This window comes from Malaclemys terrapin, chromosome 18, assembly GCF_027887155.1.
Source record: "Malaclemys terrapin pileata isolate rMalTer1 chromosome 18, rMalTer1.hap1, whole genome shotgun sequence".
Taxonomy (NCBI): Eukaryota; Metazoa; Chordata; order Testudines; family Emydidae; genus Malaclemys; species Malaclemys terrapin.
In genome coordinates, this window is record NC_071522.1 from 16,081,914 (window position 1) to 16,100,940 (window position 19,027).

Consider the following 19,027-nt stretch of genomic DNA (forward strand, 5'->3'; position numbering starts at 1 on the left):
GAGTGTTCTCAGTTTGTCTCTGAGATAGAACAGGCCCGCAGTGCCTGAGGTATAACACACAGAGACACTTTTATGTCCCAGCATTCCTACCCTCTTGGATTTGTGACTATGCCCTGCACTAGCCAGCTCTCTTTCTGGTGTGAGACTTCAAAAACAATTCTTCAAGTTCAGTACTTGTGAAAGCTGCCAGATGGACAGTGTGGGAGAAGTAAATCATACAGACAGAGCAAAGGCAAAAGCAGTGCACGCTCCCTGTGCCAACATGCCTCAGCTCTGACCTTCAGGAACTTCTTCTAGGGCTAAATATTTCATTCCAAACACCCTATTCAAGCCCTCTTAAAATAACAGCCTGTAAAAAGTCTAAATGTCAATCATATCAGACATCTGTAAAAGGCGTAGCAATAGTGTAACCGTCTGTCTCCTCTCCCATCTTATTAAATCCAACAGGAGCCCTGCAACAGCAAAAATGAACTCACCATTTACAACAGCATTGCCTGTCCCTCCACATGCAGCATCCTTTATCTTCCCAATCTTGAATGGTAAGTGCCTTGGAACATTCACCTATTGAGAAAAAACAAACCATTCTGACCTCAGAGAATGCCAACACCAGCAATGAGAACCTGGACATTCACTGGTGTTTTTGGAAGTTTCTCTTAGGGCAAAGAGAATGTAAACAATGTATACAGAATGTCTATTGTTGTACAAGTCACCTTTCTCCCCTGTATCTATAGGATTGTTCAGGTGGTTATGTAAACTATGGATGCGTCCTCCGTCTGCTGGACTGAGGTCATGGTGTATGTGATCCCACAGCTGGAAAATGAACTATGTTCAGTTGAATGAGGCCGAAGGGGAAGACAACTGATTGGGGAAAGTGGCAAAGCTGAAATAATCCATCTTGAACTACAAAACTTTTAAGGGGTGCATACCTAAAGGAATCCAGTCATCCCAGAGCTGAAGAACTAGATACGACACGGAAGCTAGCCACTCAACAGGAGTGTTTGCAAACAATCACCAGAGACCAGAAGGCCATAGCCTGTAGGTGTTTTGTGACAGAATTTATAAGACATTGGAAAACCTATAGTTTAGTGGGTGTAAATGCTGAATGTTAGATAGTTGAGCATTTCCTTTTCCAGAATAGTCATTACCCAGACTTGGCTCGAAGGCCACATCTTTGGTGACCAAGCAATCTAACTCCATTTCCAATCATTCTCAGTATCCTCTCCAGGAAGCCTCATATTGGAACAGTCTGACCCCACACTATTTAACCTATTAATTATCTCAAACATCCTCAAACTAGATAATTAGCCCTAAACTGGGGACATATCAGGATTAGCGAAGGGAACTAAACTAAAAGTCTGCTAAAATGGCAGTAATTTGATGGTCTGCTCTTAATTTTCCTTCAAATATAGCTGAATATTAATGAACTATTAGAATACGACCTCTCCACGGAGCTGAACGAGGCAAACATCTGCTTAATTACCACAGTGCCACATTCAAGGTTGAGTCAGCATTTCAAATCTATTTACCATAAACATTTGCTCAATGACCCTGTGGGATTTTTGTAGAAGTCTGTGTTCGAGCCAGTAGGGAGGAATGGATGCTATGCATATGCTGCTGGTACTCTCAAACGTACAGCACACACCTTGGATCCCATAAATTTGAGTGAGGTCAAATTTGTCAGATTACTTTTTGCTCATGTATTTGAAAGCAGATTACAAATAAATTTGAAATGGATGAATTTAAAAAAAAAAAACTGAATAGTTCTAAGTATTTGGTCTCAATATAATAAAGTACTCTTCATCAACAGGTCTCAAAGGAAGTCAGTGTCATCCCATTTTACTGATGGGGAAACTGAGGCGGGACATGCCTTGCCCAGTCATCGAGCAGCGAGTAGCAGAGCCAGGAAAAGAACCCAAGTATCCCGAGTCCCAGTCCAGTGCTCTATGCTCTAGGTTATACTGCCTCAGAAGTGACCTAGTATTTCTGTTTCCTGACTGGATGCCAAAAATACACACGTGACTTTGAGGCTGAGCTTTCTGCAAACCTTCTTCTCTGTAAAAGCCATCAGCAGAAAGCCAATGTCCATGAGGAGCAAAGATGACAGAAGCAAGTTAAATTTTAAAAAGCAATTGAATGTCTGGACTTTTCTGTTTTTTTGCAGTATTCACTCAGCCTCAGGTCCCTGCTGTAGACTCAAACCTTAATAAAAAGATTAAAGGGATGCATTATTTGCACAAGCAATATTTTTCAAAAACTACAGATTAACAGCATGACTGTCCACACTACAGATTGCCTACCCCATTTAAAAGAGATTTATAAAACATTCACCCTGAGCCTTTATGGCCCACTGAGTCATGGTTTAATGAAAAATCTTTGTTTGTGAGCTTCTGTCACCCTGCAGCGATTGTTTATAATCTGACAGAGGAGAATTCCCCACTCTATGGCAGGCAGTAAGTGCCAATTCATCTTCTGTGGGGATTTCAGCAAGCCAGTGTCAAAATTAAGCTATGACGTTATCAGATGTGGCTATTTTAAGAGATGACTTTGTACAGAATTAGAAGTTGACTGACACTATTATTTCCTGCCTTAAAATTAATGATGGGATGTTGGAAAGGACGTCAGTGTTATATATAAAAACATGGCTTAATTTATTTTATGCTTAATGGGTTTTGGCAGCTATATTTTAAAATGTTCAAGTATATTTAATCACAAGGCGTCTATGCATGCTATGGGTCTAAGCTCATCTAGGAAACCATCAGCCCTGACATCAGACTAACTCAAGTATAAAACAAGAAAGAAAAAAAAGAAGTGTAAGTTGAACACTTAGAACTTCTCTATCTGCAGATTTCAAAGTGTTTTACAATAACTGATCCAATCCCTGAGAGACTGATTCTCATCCTTGTCGTACGTATGGAGAGAAGGGGACTGCAGCTCACACAAGTGACTTGTCAAAGGTCATGCAGTGGCAAAAATAAAGTGAGTCCAGGAATTCTGCTTCTTGCCAAGGCAACTCCATTAGGCCAGAGACTGCTCTCAGTCACCCCAGTGTACATCCAAAATATAGCCAATGAAGTTGGGCCCACACAGCCACGCTCTCATATGTTGTCCTATAACATGCCCCTGCTAGGCAATGCAGTTACCTGTGCTGTGTGTCTATCCTTTATGGCTGCAAGTTTCAGAGTTGCCTGAGGGAATTAGGTGCCGGACTCTTGTTGAAATTCCCAACATACAGCCTTCCAGTTGGAGGCAGTTTTAAATCAACTCTCCCTCGGGGACAGAGCAACAGTAGAAAACTCAAGGCCAGTGAGACGTAACTCATTTGACAGACTTAGGAATTTAAAAACAGAAGAGGCACTTCAGTCGGAGCACCCTTGGTTTACAAGCTGGCAGGGCCTTCTCCAGGACAGGCCTGAAACAGCCCTAAACTATGGGCTTTCAGGGCAAAACACTAACACAAGCAATACAATTATTCGTGGATGGTAGGACTTAGTAATTGTGGGTGAAGATGCACTGCTAGTTGTGTCACTTTACAGTGACTGTGTTGTCAAATGCACCTGGAGCTTCATGTACAGAACAGTTACAGTGAAGCATGTAGATGCCCCACTATTATTTACATAGTGCCCAAAGGCTAGCAGGTGAGTTGCAGATAGAAAATCATTTTAAAAAGTCATTTAAAGTGAACATTGGAACATCTGACCTAACCTGTGTTGTCTCTGTGATGGAAGCCAGCTGCAAGTATTCAGAGTTTCCCCACCCAAAGAGGTCTCCTTCATCAGATACAGCCAGACAGCTGTCCCCATAGGTGGCAACGTGTACGATATTTACTCCAGCAATATCTCCGCCTAATTTGGTGGGCACACTGGTGATATTGTAATGGCCAAGACCTGACAAGGAGAGAGAGAGAGAGGGAGAGAGACGTGCTGTAATGAAATGCTGTACTTGTTCATATTAGAAATAAGGCAGACACCATGTACCTTATGGTGCCAGTCAACAGAAGTCATCCAAAGACTGGAACTTTTGAAGCAACATCAAAAAGAGAAAAAAGTGCACCTGCTTCTAGAGACGTGTTATCTCAAGGATCTGAGTGAGGAGTCCCTAGCATGCCCCCTGTGGAGACCACAGCTCAAATCCTGTGTTCTAGCAGTTTGGTGGCATTACTCAAGAACCCACCGTGTATATTACAAAGATCAAACAGTTTGGTACCACTGTCTCTCTGTAGAGGAGATGCTCTACTGTTTCAGTCCAGTGTATTTCAGAGCAGGATAATGCTACACTAAAATGCTTGATCTTAAGAGGATGGTTAAACAGGGATTAACTCAGGGAAGCCCTATGGTCTGTGTTATGCAGGAGGTAGATGATCACAATAGTCCCGTCTAGCCTTAATCTATGGAAGAGTTGCTAAGAACCTGCGTTTTCAATGGGAGTTGCAAGTGCTCAACATCTCCCAGGCTTTGGTGCTAACAGAGCTATTTTTTAAAAAAGGCCCACCACCTCTTACCCATCTCAAGTCAACAGTGGTGAGCCCCCCTGTGATCTTTTTCTTATGACTGGGCTGTTATGAATCATTCTAGTACCAGCCCCACACTCTTGTTTCATGTTGAGCAAACAAGTTAGTTTCTTACCTTGGTACCCAATGATCCAAGGCGAGGCCTACCACCCAAAAACATGCATTGGGAAGTAGCAGCAGCAGCTGCAGCTAATGCAACTATCCCAAGCAAAGTATGTTGCAGCAGTTCTTCCTCTATCTGCAACAAAGCCAACCAATTCGTACCCTCTGACTGGTGACTATCAGCTCTGAAGTAAGGCAGAGGAATCTTTCTGCTCACATTTGGAATTCAGACTGATGCGTGCCACCCTGTATTTTGGGGGTGGCTGTTAAAAACAGTGAGGCTGACATACAATGGATTATGTAACGCATGCATACTCTCATTCACCACTTCCCCTCCCCACTTTACACCCCTAAAGGTCCTTCATTGCTGTCACCAAACAATCAGGTTTCCCTCCAGAGTCAATTAACTCCCCTCCTGAATCAACCAGACAGGCCACTATGGAGTGGGAGAGAGACCTGTTTGCCTGTCCTGTGAGTTGAGCACATTGAAACAATACTAACCGCACAGAAGTACCATTCCTCACAACATCTCACAGACCAATTGCCTAGAAAAAAAGTAAATGAGCCTTCTTGAGAGCATGGGTCTGGACAATTCAGGAGTGAGACTAGGACCTGGATCAAAACTAAAATGACTCAACATGACAACTCCTGGGGCTTGATGTGACCGGTCATCACGCTGCTTCATTGCGCTCATTTACCTCAGCAGGTGCATGAGCTAATGCACATGCCAGCACATCTAGGGCTCCCGGGGGACCTATCCCCCTGCTGTAGAACAATTTGTTCACACACCACTTGTGATTAATGCTGTGTGTGTGCGCGCTAATGAAACGATGCAAACAAACTGACAACTTCCACTTAACAGATGTCCGGTCCTGTTCTGCAGAAGCGGCTAAGACACAATCCACACTACCTAAAGAACCATGTTTAAACACGGCTGTGAAACATATTGTGACCCCCCCGTGTTAGAACATGGTTTTATCTTGCCTGTGCAGACAGACGTGTTAGCGAATGCTGTTTCAAACCCAGCCGAAACCCAAGCTAAGATGGGGTCCCTAAAATCAGTTACGTTTCCTGTCCCCTCAGAAACACAGGTGGGTCACAACATATTTCACAAGTGTAGGTGGGGCCAGGTGAAGAGGCAGGCTGGCTGGACTGGAGGATAGCTGATATGGTGACAGGCTGCCTGGAGCCAGATGGAAAGCTAGTCTGGGAGGGGGGGGGACGACAAACTGGGGAGAGCAGTAAGAGGAAGCAATAGGCAGCGTGATGCAGCCAAATAGGAGGGCAGCAGGAACAATTCAGAGGAAGGCCTCAGCTTCTCCTGTCTCTGGGGGCTTCTTCTATCAGGAGAAGGACCTTGGCCCAGCTCCCTGCCTAGGACAGCAAAAGCAGCCAGGAAGGTGGTCTCAGTCAAGAACAGCAAGTTGAGGGGAGGAGAAGTGTCTGGAACAAGGACAGCAGCAGTAGGTAATGGCAATAGAGAGATGGATAGGTAACCCCTCCCTGTGAGGTGGCACAGCCTCACTCAAGTGGAGAGGTGGCTAATGAGCAATTCTGGGCTCAGCCAGCACTGACCAGACACATGTGTGAGGCTTGCAGTGCCTGGAGGGAAGCAGCTTGGGAAAGCCTGCCACAGGAAGGGGTGGTGACTGGGGGCAGGTTCCTGTACTCAGAGTGCTGGCTACAGGGACAGATCAGCATAGAAGACCTTGATGCCCTCGATTCTGCATGGACCAGGTACAAAGTGGGGGTGACCAAAAGGAGGGGCAGATTTTCCCCCTCTCAGGGAAAGGAGAGGAAAAAGGACCTTTTTGTTTGCTTGGAAAATCCCTTGTGTGCCACAAACAGGGGAAAGACTCTGTAAGTAACTTAAATCGAGGTCCGGTGGAGACACCCACCCACCACACCCCAACTAGAGTCCTTCCCTACTGCCACTTCTCATGTCTCACCATGGGGGTGTGTGTGTGGGGGGGGGGGGGGGGGGGAGGAGAAAGAGAGTCTTAAGGTCAAACAGGGCCTAAAACTTAGCAAGGCCAGAGGACATTCAAAACTTCCCCTCTAGCTGCTCCACTGCCCTCACTTCCCACAAAAATAAAAGGAATAGGCTCGGCTCATTCACAAAAGAAGCGAGCGTGTAGAGTATTGTCTATATACTGTATATATAACATTTTTAACCTTGCCTGTGTGGACAGAAATGCATGTCGTGTTTCATGTCAAGGCTCACCAATACGTTGAGATGGGATCGCTATGACTTTCAAGCACTATACAGCAATCCCATACCTATGCACTGGAGATAGAAATATTCTCAAACAGGTTTTGCTGGCAAGACAAAACCATGTTCTAACACAGGTGAGGTGCAATGTACCTCATCTCTACTTGCTGCCACTATTAAATATCTGACATTCTGTGGTACAGTCAGTTGAGCAGAGCAAACACTGTTCCAGCAAGTACTAGTAAAAACTTGGATTTACTGCACAGCAGCTTCCACTTTTCTGAAAGGCCTACCTGTTTGTCCATCAGCTCCCCATCCACAGGAGTAAACCTCGCCTCTCTCAGTCCTGAACAGACTGTGATCCTGCCCACAGACAATCTACAGGCAAGTGAAAAGCTACGTCAGATCATGTTGAGAATTCGTGCACTGTGACATCATGTGTGGACCTATGAATGTGAACCTCTTGTACTCAACATGCCCGTTCTCTCTAGCCAGAGCTTGCCAATTTTTTGGCCTTCCGTCCAGAGCAAATATAACAGCTGCACATGCGAGAGGGAAGGTCAAAACCATCCCAATACTGGCCTTGGTGAACACAGTAGAATTTTGGCTTTTGTCTACAGTGAGCGCTCCCGAAGTGGAAATCTAATTTGTTGTGGAATTCCAAACAACACAGTGAACAGAGAGGCCCAAGCATGCAGTACCCCAACATCATAAAATGGCATCAGTGAATGATAGAAGAGAACTCTCATCGCAACTGCTAAAACACCTCCCCAGAATGATATTTTCTGGCTCATATAATGTCAGCTACACCATGAAATTTGATTCTTTGACTTAAGAACTACAGCAACCTGGAATGTCCCTCTGCCGCTCCACATCTGTTCTTGAACGGATCTTGTTTTACTCAATCCCAATACCCACGCCTGTCACGGGATTGGTATGAGCTATTCCAGTGATACTCAGACTGGCCTCGCGAACCGCAAGTGGCTCTTTAATGTGTCCCCTGCCGCTCTTTGCAGCACATGACATTAAAACACTGTTTGATTTAATTATTAACCAATCTGGATGCTTTTACTATTATTAACCAATTAAGTTATCAACTTGCACTAAATTATTAACTTGTTTGCTGAGAGAAAATATGTGTGTGTGTATGTGTGTGTTTACACACACAAAATATTTTATTTCCCTGTCATACTGTTTAAATATGAATATCTAGTACTATAGTAAATTAAACCATGAATTCACACGACTGTGGCTCTCTTGGGTAATGCCGATCGCTAATTTGGCTCCTGAACCACTGAGGTCTGAGTATCACTGAGTTAGGGCCAAAATTTCCAAAGTCACTCCTAAATCACTGGGTAAATTTTCAAGCACAGTGAGCACCTCAGAGCTGACCCCAATATCACAGGGAGCTGCTAGGTGTTCAGCACACCTGAAAATCTGGCTAGTGATTTTTAAGAGTCTAAATGAGGATTTAGGCTTTTAACATTAAAGGACTCTTTTTGAAAAATTTGGCCAAATATAATCTCCCACCCCATTGGCCTGGATTAGTTACCTTGCTGTCTAGGCGATCACTTGGTGGATTTTATGGGCCAAATTTTCCCAAATGCACACATGCAAGCCAGGTAAATGGACATACAAATGGCCAACTGACCACTTTGTGCATGTAATTACTGCAGTTGCATGAAATAGCAGGGTGATCATGTATGCTAATTAGGCCTCACCCAATCCTAGAAATCCTCATCCAGAATCTGACCTTATGTGGAATCTAGTTGGCAATTTACAGGGAGAACGGTCTCATGGTAAGGCACTGGATAGCACTTGGGACTTCACAAATGAAAGGTCTCAGTGCCCAACTGCTGCAAATTGATGGTGGTAAAAGGAGAGGTAGCAGACACAAAAGAGAAGGCCGAGATGACTGAGAAATGGTCAGGGATAGGCCTCTCAACAGACAATACTCTTAAATGCAGCCAAAGAAATTCAGCAGCAGAGGGTGCCCATCAACTAAGGTCTCATGTTTCCTGCTCCTATTTGGTCCTCCCAGGTATTCAGACCCAGCAAAGTCAATCACACTAGCTGGGCAGTGGGCAATTGCTCAAGCCACAAAGAATCAAGCAGTAGGGCCTCTTTCCCATTTCAGAAGACATCCGTTGAACAACCCCCATCCTCAGACAGGTTTTAGGTTGAGAAAAGGCTCTTACCTGCGCAACCCTGCCTTTAAACTTTTGCAGTCGGTGAATTAGATGGCTCTCACTACATCACCAGCAGAGAAAGGGAAAAGGTAAAACAAAGTGAAGATTTCAAGGGTTTGCAACTGAAACTTCCAGAGGCTTGCTCTCTGTCAAACATACAGCCAAGGGTAGCATAAAATCCCTCTTTACCCTGTAAAGGGTTAAGAAGCTCAGATAAGGTGGGTGCATAACTGGCTGGATAACCGTACTCAGAGAGTTGTTATTAATGGTTCCCAATCCTGCTGGAAAGGCGTAACGAGTGGGGTTCCGCAGGGGTCTGTTTTGGGACCGGCTCTGTTCAATATCTTCATCAACGACTTAGATATTGGCATAGAAAGTACGCTTATTAAGTTTGCGGATGATACCAAACTGGGAGGGATTGCAACTACTTTGGAGGACAGGGTCATAATTCAAAATGATCTGGACAAATTGGAGAAATGGTCTGAGTTAAACAGGATGAAGTTTAACAAAGACAAATGCAAAGTGCTCCACTTAGGAAGGAAAAATCAATTTCACACATACAGAATGGGAAAAGACTGTCTAGGAAGGAGTACGGCAGAAAGGGATCTAGGGGTTATAGTGGACCACAAGCTAAATATGAGTCAACAGTGTGATGCTGTTGCAAAAAAAGCAAACATGATTCTGGGATGCATTAACAGGTGTGTTGTGAGCAAGACACGAGAAGTCATTCTTCCGCTCTACTCTGCTCTGGTTAGGCCTCAGCTGGAGTATTGTGTCCAGTTCCGGGCGCCACATTTTAAAAAAGATGTGGAGAAATTGGAAAGGGTCCAAAGAAGAGCAACAAGAATGATTAAAGGTCTTGAGAACATGACCTATGAAGGAAGGCTGAAAGAATTGGGTTTGTTTAGTTTGGAAAAGAGAAGACTGAGAGGGGACATGATAGCAGTTTTCAGGTATCTAAAAGGGTGTCAGAAGGAGGAGGGAGAGAACTTGTTCACCTTAGCCTCTAAGGACAGAACCAGAAACAATGGGTTTAAACTGCAGCAAGGGAGGTCTAGGTTGGACATTAGGAAAAAGTTCCTAACTGTCAGGGTGGTTAAACACTGGAACAAATTGCCTAGGGAGGTTGTGGAATCTCCGTCTCTGGAGATATTTAAGATTAGGTTAGATAAATGTCTATCAGGGATGGTCTAGACAGTATTTGGTCCTGCCATGCGGGCAGGGGACTGGACTCGATGACCTCTCGAGGTCCCTTCCAGTCCTATAATCTATGAATCTATGAATAACCTGGTTGGCACCCGACCAAAAGGACCAATAAGGGGAGAAGATACTTTTGAATCTCTGGGGGAAGGTTTTTATTTGTCTTTGTTTTGTTCTTTTCGAGTCAGTAAGGAACCAGGGCAGGAAAAATACATCTCGTTAAACATATCTGGACTAAGCATCTAGTATTGCAGAAATAGTAAGTATAGCAAAGAAATGTGTTAGATTATCTTTTGTTTTAGCTTGTGAATTTTCCCTGTGCTAAGAGGGAGGTTTATCCCTGTTTTTGTAACTCTAAAGTTTTGCCTAGAGGGGAACTCCTCTGTGTTTTTGAATCTTTTGTTATTCTGTAAAGTACTTACCATCCTGATTTTACAGAGGTGATTCTTTTACCTTTTCTTTAATTAAAATTCTTCTTCTAAAAACCTGACTGATTTTTTCATTGTTCTTAAGACCCCAGGGTTTGGGTCTGTGTTCACCTGTACCAACTGGTGAGGATATTGTTCTCAAGCCTTCCCCAGGAAAGGGGGTGCAGGGCTTGGGGGGGGGGAGGGGGGTGGAAATAGGACTCCAAGTGGTCCTTTCCCTGATTCTTTGTTTAAGTCACTTGGTGGTAGCAGCGTACTGTTCAAGGCACAAGTTCCACCTTGTTCTTGGGAAAGTTTTAACCTAAGCTGATAAAAATAAGCTCGGGGGGGGGTCTTTCATGCAGGTCCCTGCATCTGTACCCCAGAGTTCAGAGTGGGGAAGGCAACCTGACACTCTCTTTGCAAAACATCTGGTGAAGACTTCCTTTCCCCATGTACTCAGAACACTTAACACTATAGAGCACTTTCCATCTTCTGAAGGGAGGGAAATTATTTCCCCTTTTTATAGATTAGTTTAAGTGACTAGTCTAAAGCAATAGGAGTTCTACTTGGTAGAGATGGGACTTTTCTCTCAGGAGATCCTGATTCCAGTCCCTAGATTATACCCAATACCACTAGATTAATTTAGCACTAGTCTACCTGTTCTCACAGTACATTACCTGGCACTACATTAGTAGGGATGGAGAAAAGCTGTACTAAAAACCTCACTGGGGAAAGGAGTATAAAAGTAAAGAAAATAGATCTGTAAGAGTAGAGAGTGATAGGTCTGGTCCACACTAACCCCCCACTTCGAACTAAGATACGCAACTTCAGCTACGTGAATAACGTAGCTGAAGTCGAGGTACCTTAGTTCGAACTTACCGCGGGTCCAGACGCGGCAGGCAGGCTCCCCCGTCGACTCCGCGTACTCCTCTCGCGGAGCAGGAGTACCGGCGTCGACGGCGAGCACTTCCGGGATCGATCCCAGAAGATCGATTGCTTACCGCCGGACCCGGCGGTAAGTATAGACATACCCATAGTCTCAACTGAGGAGCCAAGCAAGGCAAGGTCGATTTTGGTTCTATCACAGGTGTTGAATAGAATTTTAAGTACCAGTGAAGTATGGTTACCATTTAACGCTGGGAAAGGACCACTTTGCAGCATGAAGGCATCAAAGAGCAACAAGCTAAAATACTGATTAGGCTTCCTTACGTTTACAGAGAGCACGTTACTTTGTGGATTAAGCACAGAATTAGACGCCAGCAGCTGCTGAGTTCTAGTCCATGCTCTGCCACCGCACCTGTGACCGTGAGTGAGTGAGTCCCTTTAGCTCTGTCTCCCTGGCCACATATGGAGGAACAACAATACTGCCCTCCCCTCACAGGGTTGTTTGGAGAATTACTGTCTGCATGGTATGTTTCACATCATAGAACAACTTGTTGTTCAGGCTCAAATGCGGTTTCTACACACCTGGGCACTATCACCATCTAGGAGGCTAAAGACTGAAAACTGGCTGCAAATCACACTGGTCTTGAACCGTTTATGTAACTTGGTATTTTCTTGCTAACGTCTGTGGAAAAGGAAGCCAGCTGCTTATGCCTTTTTTAGATCTCAAGTGCATGGTGACCCCACAGTGCTCGGGCCCTATGAGGCTTTACCCACAGTCCCGGTGGAGGGTTAGACCTCCCAGGCATGAATGGTTAGTTTTTAGACCCCTCAACCTTGAGCAATGTCCTTTCACAGTCACCTTGCTCCACCTAGCTCCAATTGAAAATTAATTATATGAGATATTCTATTATGCAGAAATAAAGGGTATGAATTTGGAGGGGTATTCTCACCTGTAAATTTCACCTTCAGTAACTTTTCGGCCGCACTGCCCATAGGAATTGTTGCCCATGCTGAAGACTGAAAAATAATGATTGCATTCATGTGACTTCCATTTAGCTATTTGAGTTAATATCAAGCATTTGTTCTCTCACAGATGTTGGCTCCTAACTGCAACACGGCCTGCAAAATCCTGACATACACCCAAAATGCTTTGTTCTCAAGCACCCACAAGATGATCTTGAACCTTCTCACCAGGGTTCACCTAAATATGAGAGATTCAAGACATTTCAGGCAACAATGTCTAAGCAGTAATGTCATATGCACCATACTGGTACCTGGAGGCTAGTGGCCATTCCTCCATAATTGACTAGCTCATTCCACTGTTGCCTAGGAGATTTAGAAATAAGATCAGCATTTCCACCGAAGCACTAAATCGAGTGATCAATTCTCCCAGGGATCAACAGCTGTACTGGGATGCTAAATATTGCGCTGAAGTTGGTGTGCTAAAGAATTCTCGGGGCAGTTGAGAGCCAGTCAACACAGGGGTTCCTCTATATATAGGCATATTAATTCATTACCTTTATGAATGCAACATTCTACCTAGACGAGTAGCACTTAGAGGTTTCACAAAGAAAATGCCATAAGGTATTGGCATAGCTGTCCGAAACCTGAATTGGAAAATACATCCAGCTGAAAAAGACAAATACCCTACACTTAACAAGCCCCAGGGCTAGACAGACAAACCATATTTTAGAATACACCTCTACCCCAATATAACACTGTCCTCGGGAGCCCAAAAATCTAACCGCATTATATCGAACTTGCTTTGATCTGCCAGAGCGTGCAGCCCCGTCCCCCCAGAGCGCTGCTTTACCGCGTTATATCCGAATTCGTGTTATAACAGGGTAGAGATGTACTTGCAGTACAAAAACACCTACAGCTTGTGCCAGATGGAACGCAGAAGGTGAAGAAGATTTAAGCTTAGAGCTTTCCCTCCACTGAACAATCCTGCTTTAAAGGTTGAAAAAACACTTCCATGTGCCATATTTATACAGGGAGGTTTGGGTTCAGCTTTTAAGGAAAGAAAAAAGAAAAGACTTGAGCAATCTGTTGTCCCTTGCCACCACTAAGTGATACTGTACCTCCTTCCTTGTCCGTCAGGATGAGGGAATGAGCTCTCCCACAAGACACCTGCAAGATCCGAGTCTCCTGGGGAGTGTCCAGTGGTAATGGAATGGGAGACGGTTCCAAGACATACTCATAGCCTTTAGCTTTAAGAAGAAACAGACAAATCAGAAATTAACAACTTCTACAAAGTGAACTTGGTATGTGTTTGCTGGCAGATCGTATTTATAAACACACATTGCCGAACAGGTTCCTAGGATGGGGAAAAGACAATTTATGATCCAGAAAGCAAAGATCCTAACCAGAGTCAAGGGGTGACCTGGATATCTCTCATACTAATTGCCAATAGGGAAGGCTTGGGAACACTGCACTGGATTCTGCTCAGTAAGCAATTCACAGAATGCAGGAGTTTGGTGGCATTAGATTTTAGGTGGCCACATTCAGGGAATTTGAAAATTTCATTTCAGCAAAGCAGTTAAGCATGTTGGATGGATTACTGACGAGCTTGAAGTTAAGCATGTGCTTAACTACTTTGCTGAACTGGGGGCTTTGAGACTCCGGCACAACGGGAGAAAACATTCAAAGTCAGTGTGGAAGGTGAATAGGGAGCCTCATGACACCATACTTAAAGCACAGCAGATTAAAATTCCTCGCAGAAAAAAGAATGCAAGGAACAAACAGCAGCAAATGTGGCTTCACAAGGGATCAAAGATGTAAAAGTTTTTTAAAATATTGTACTAGAAATGAAAGCGTTGGTAACTCAGAATATACAATTAGTTAAGGCCATCAGGGAAAAGAAAAAAGCAGCAAAAAAGCAAAATATAATTAGTGCTAGACAAAAGGTTAAAGGGAGATGAAGAGCTTTTACAAATGTATCAAAGGAAGAAATTATACTAGAAGGAAAATGGCTCCCTTAAGATCACACTACGATAGCTTTACACGCAGTGAGTAGAAGTACCTTACGCCACAAGTCATCCCACTGATTGATTAGGATCTCTTGTGCGGCCCGGTACCCTCTTTGTAGGTATCAACAATCTGGATCTTAGTGACTGTAGGGAGCTGGAAATGCAATACAGGGGACTGCCTACACGGAGGCAGGTTTCACCGGGAAATAGCCATTCTATCCCGCTCTAATGTGGCCACATCAGCATCTCAATACCAGAAAGATACTGACAGGCTGGAGGGAGTTCTGAGACTTAAACTACACTACAAAGCCAGGTCAGCCAGAAGTGTGAGATCTAAGGTGCAGGTGACCTGGGGTAAGAGACTGGTCCTTTGGGACTGGGAGTAACCTGAATATTGCTGTGATCCTTGCTGTAAGGAACCATCTATCACAGAGACATGCTCACATGGGTAGCAAGATAGTTCAGAGTACCAAGGAGACTGCCTGTGACTCCAAGTTAAGGCTGTTCTAGAGCTTGAGGAGTTTACTCTTGACAATTGATTGGTGAAATCTACGTCTATAAGTCACAACCAATCTGTGGCTTGTGTCCTGGTTCCTAACAGTCTGCCCTGAGGTCGGTGCTCCCACTCTTGAGCCACTACAGGCAGCATTACAGTTACGTCAGCTAAAAGTGTGTGTCGGGGGGAGGGCGGGGAACAATAAGTCACATGCCCTGGTCAGTATAACTTTGCTGGCAAAACCCACGGTGCAGACACACCTGCCAGCAGAACAGTGCTACTGACAGTTTAGCGAATATTGTTCAGGGAGATGATGTAGCTAGGCCAGCAAAAAAAAAAAAAATACACACTTTCGGCCTCCACTAGGGGGCTCTGTCAGCAAAGCTATACCAGCAAAGAAGAGCAACCAAAGTGATCAGATAGCTGGAAAGAGTAAGAGGGCTAAATATTTATAGCTTGCTCTAGAGTTCGGGGGGGGGAGGGGGGCGGAAGAGAGAGAGGAGGAGAAGAGATGTGAGAGGCTAAAAAATTGAAGGACGTAATTACCAAGGATGGAGAAGAATCATTAGGTGTGGTCACGGAGGCATAACTAGAAGTAATGGGATGAAGTTAAGCAAGGGAAATTTAGGCTGAATTTCAAGAGAAAGATTCCTCCTAACTGTGACGTCTCAGACTGGGGTGCTTCAGTCATCAGCCATGCTCCAAATGGGAAAGCATAGAACTATGGCATTAGAATCCACAAACTTATGAATGAGGCAATGAACCAATGAAATGGAGGGTACTTGACGATTCCACGAACAATTATGTTTTCCCAGAAGATGAGAAGAGACTCATCTCAGAAAGGTTTCAGAGTAGCAGCCATGTTTGTCTGTATCCGCAAAAAGAACAGGAGTACTTGTGGCACCTTAGAGACTAACAAATTTATTAGAGCATAAGCTTTCGTGGGCTACTGCCCATATATGTATGCATCCAAAGAAGTGGGCAGTAGCCCACGAAAGCTTATGCTCTAATACATTTGTTAGTCTCTAAGGTGCCGCAAGTACTCCTGTTCTTTTCATCTCAGAAAAAGCTTGAACATGCCTGGAAGCATTTGAAGATGGAATTGAGTGAGTTAGGTGCCTAGACTGTTTCTTTAAAAAAAAAAAAAAAAAAAAGTTAAAAAAAAAACTTTTAGTTACCAGCATAATGCCCCCTTCCCCCCCTCCCCCAAACCAGCTGAGGGAGAGGGGAAAGGAGGCAGAAGCCACCTGTGAAACCTGTAGCTTGGCAGTTTGGATACTCAGCCAGGCTGGTGTAATTCCCCCGTGTGCCTGAGGAGAAGGGATTTCAATAGGCATCTGTCAAGTGTGTCCTCATCACTGCACTAAGGATCACTCCATCCCCAGCAGCACAGCTTAGTAAGCAAACCTCTACACTATAAAGGACAGCTCAGCATTTACTCTTTCTTTGGCCCAATTAATTGCTAATTAAAGTGGAACAGCTTCAAGAGGAAAGCCTGAGGGAGCCCCTCCCCAGGACTCCACCTAGCCCAGCACTTAGGAGATGGCTGTTGACATCCCACCAGGCAGGCAGAGGGGGAATTGAACCTCAACTCCCACCTCCTGAGCAACAACCCAAACCACTGGGCTACAGAGCATTCCTGAGACTAGCTAGCCGTGGCCCAACTGCCGTGTAATTATTTCATTAAGGTGGCCCAGCATCAACAAGAGAAGAAGAGCAACCCACATCACAAGATCCCTTCGTTCAGCACTCAGGGCATGCACTTGCGAGACAGCAGATCCCTATTCACATCCCTTCTCAGTCAGTAGACTGGGGAATCAAAGCAGACTCACCCCCACCCCAGGTGAGTGCCCTAACCAGTGGGTAAAAGTCAGGAGGGAGTGGCACCTCCACTGAGGACACTCATCTAAGAAGAAGTGACAGATCGCTGTTCAAATCCCAGCTCCTCCATGAGAGGAAACTGACCCAGGCTCTGCCAGATCCCAGGTGAGTACCCTAACCATTAAGCTAAACATTATAAAGGAGGCCCTGGCCTCCACAACCGCCTTGTGTGGTATTAGGTGCCTACCCAATTGAGCCCCCAAGGGAAGATAATGGCTTGAGAATCATGCTGGGGCTTAGGCATGAGGATCATAGGGTAAGAGGAAAGGTCCTCTCACGGATCAGTAACTGGCTAAAAGATAGGAAACAAAGAGTAGGAATAAATGGTCAACTCTCAGAATGGAGAGAGGTAAATAGTGGTGTCCCCCAGGGGTCTCTACTGGGACCAGTACAGTTCAGCATATTCATAAATGATCTGGGAAAAGGGGTAAACTGAGGTGGCAAAATTTGCAGATGATACAAAATTACTCAAGATTGTAGTCTGTTTTGGACTCAACTAAGAGATCTCACAAAACTGTGTGACTGGGCAACAAAATCACAGATGAAATTCAATCTTGACAAATGCAAAGTAATGCACATTGGAAAACATAATCCCAACTATACATATAAAATGAGGGGGTCTAAATTAGCTGTTACCACTCAAGAAAGATCTTGGTGTCATTGCAGATAGTTCTCTGAAAACATCCAATGTGCGGCAGCAGTCAAAAAAGCGAAAAGAACGTTGGGAACCATTAAGAAAGGGAGAGATAAGACGACAGACAATATCATATTGCCACTATACAAATCCATGGTATGTCTACATATTGAATACTACGTGCAGATGTGGTCACCCCATCTCAAAAAAGATATTGAAATTGGAAAAGGTTCAGAAAAGGGCAACAAAAATGATCTGGGGTATGGAACAGCTTCCATATGAAGAGAGATTAAAAAGACTGGGACTTTTCAGCTTGGAAAAGAGACCACTAAAGGGAGATATGATAGAGGTCTATAAAATCATGACAGGTGTGGAGAAAGTAAATTAGGAAGTGTTATTTACCCCTTTACATAACATGAACTAGGGGGTCACCAAATGAAATTAATAGGCATCAGGTTTAAAAACAAAAGGAAGTATTTCTTCACACAATGCAGAGTCAACCTGTGGGACTCTTTGCCAGAGGATGTTGTGAAGGTCAAGACTATAACAGGGTTCAAAAAAGAACTAGATGAGTTCACGGAGGATAGGTTCATCAATGGCTATTAGGCAGGATGATGTCCCTAGCCTCTGTTTGCCAGAAGCTGGGAATGGGCGACAGGATGGATCACTTGATGATTACCTGTTCTGTTCATTCCCTCTGGGGCACCTGGCATTGGCCACTGTCAGAAATCAGGAGAGTGAGTTAGATGGACCTTTGGTCTGACCCAGTATGTCCACTCTTATGTTCACGTGCACAGAGGAAGAAACGCAGGTGGCTTGGGAATTTTTAGAGCAAAAACTTAGGCACCTACAGGATTGGGAAGCAGCTGTGCAGAGGTTGTGAGAATTGCGGTGGTGCCTAAACCTGGGATTTAGGCACCCAAGTCCCTTTATAGGTCTAGCTATGTGTGCCCATGGTGTGGAGTGAGTGTACCCATTCTTAGCTCCCCAAATTCCACTTTGAGTGTGCTCAGTTCGTGCTAGAGGCACTCTCCAGCTCAGCACTGCATGCCTGCTGCATGGGCGCTATCTGTCGCTCCAAATGCTGGAGTTCTCAGAGGAGTTTGACCCATTGTAAAAACAGATCAGGGGAAGCGCTGGCTCTCGTCACCAAGGGACCCCAGAATTGTAGCCCAGATGCTACTCCTGGTCTTCATCTGGCAGAGCAGTTCTCAAGCCAACCTGGCTCTGCGTTTGCACGTTAGAGCACTTTACAGTTAAACACAGCTCATTTGCTGGGAGAGGAAGGGAGCCAGATAGTCCCTTAACCATGACCTTAAATTTGCACCACAAATGGTACCCAAGGCCTTCTACTAGCATACAAATTTCCAAGCCAATCTGACTCTATGAACTTTAAGGGTAAACTTTCAAAGTGTGCTAAACAGCAATACTACTGCAGCCTGTGTGCGTCTCTGGCACCTGTTGGCGATGCCGGTCTTGCTCACAGGAGCACCATTTTGTAAAACCAAAGTGAAAATCTGCTAATGTTTGGATTATTGGGGT

The 19,027-nt window shown here is 44.6% G+C and overlaps 2 protein-coding genes across 5 annotated transcripts in view; one reads left to right on the plus strand and one right to left on the minus strand.

The window, feature by feature from the left end:
* The window catches only part of CASTOR2 (cytosolic arginine sensor for mTORC1 subunit 2), a 200,685-nt gene extending 198,464 nt beyond the window's left edge, over nt 1-2,221 (plus strand). For 3 of the 4 annotated variants that reach the window (XM_054008588.1, XM_054008591.1, XM_054008592.1), the window contains 3 exons: nt 448-539; nt 732-1,035; nt 1,808-2,221. The gene's annotated coding sequence lies outside the window, so the exon portion shown is untranslated. The remainder of the gene's footprint in view (nt 1-447; nt 540-731; nt 1,036-1,807) is intronic. The other variant, XM_054008589.1, reaches the window with a different exon arrangement.
* Nucleotides 1-19,027, minus strand: part of RCC1L (RCC1 like) — a 46,481-nt gene that overhangs the window by 21,761 nt on the left and 5,693 nt on the right. Inside the window, exons 4-9 of the mRNA XM_054008593.1 lie at nt 13,587-13,715; nt 12,456-12,522; nt 9,020-9,071; nt 7,115-7,199; nt 3,703-3,884; nt 477-561 (exon numbers count right to left, since the gene is read on the minus strand). Of these exons, the coding sequence (XP_053864568.1) occupies nt 477-561; nt 3,703-3,884; nt 7,115-7,199; nt 9,020-9,071; nt 12,456-12,522; nt 13,587-13,715 (600 nt within the window). The remainder of the gene's footprint in view (nt 1-476; nt 562-3,702; nt 3,885-7,114; nt 7,200-9,019; nt 9,072-12,455; nt 12,523-13,586; nt 13,716-19,027) is intronic.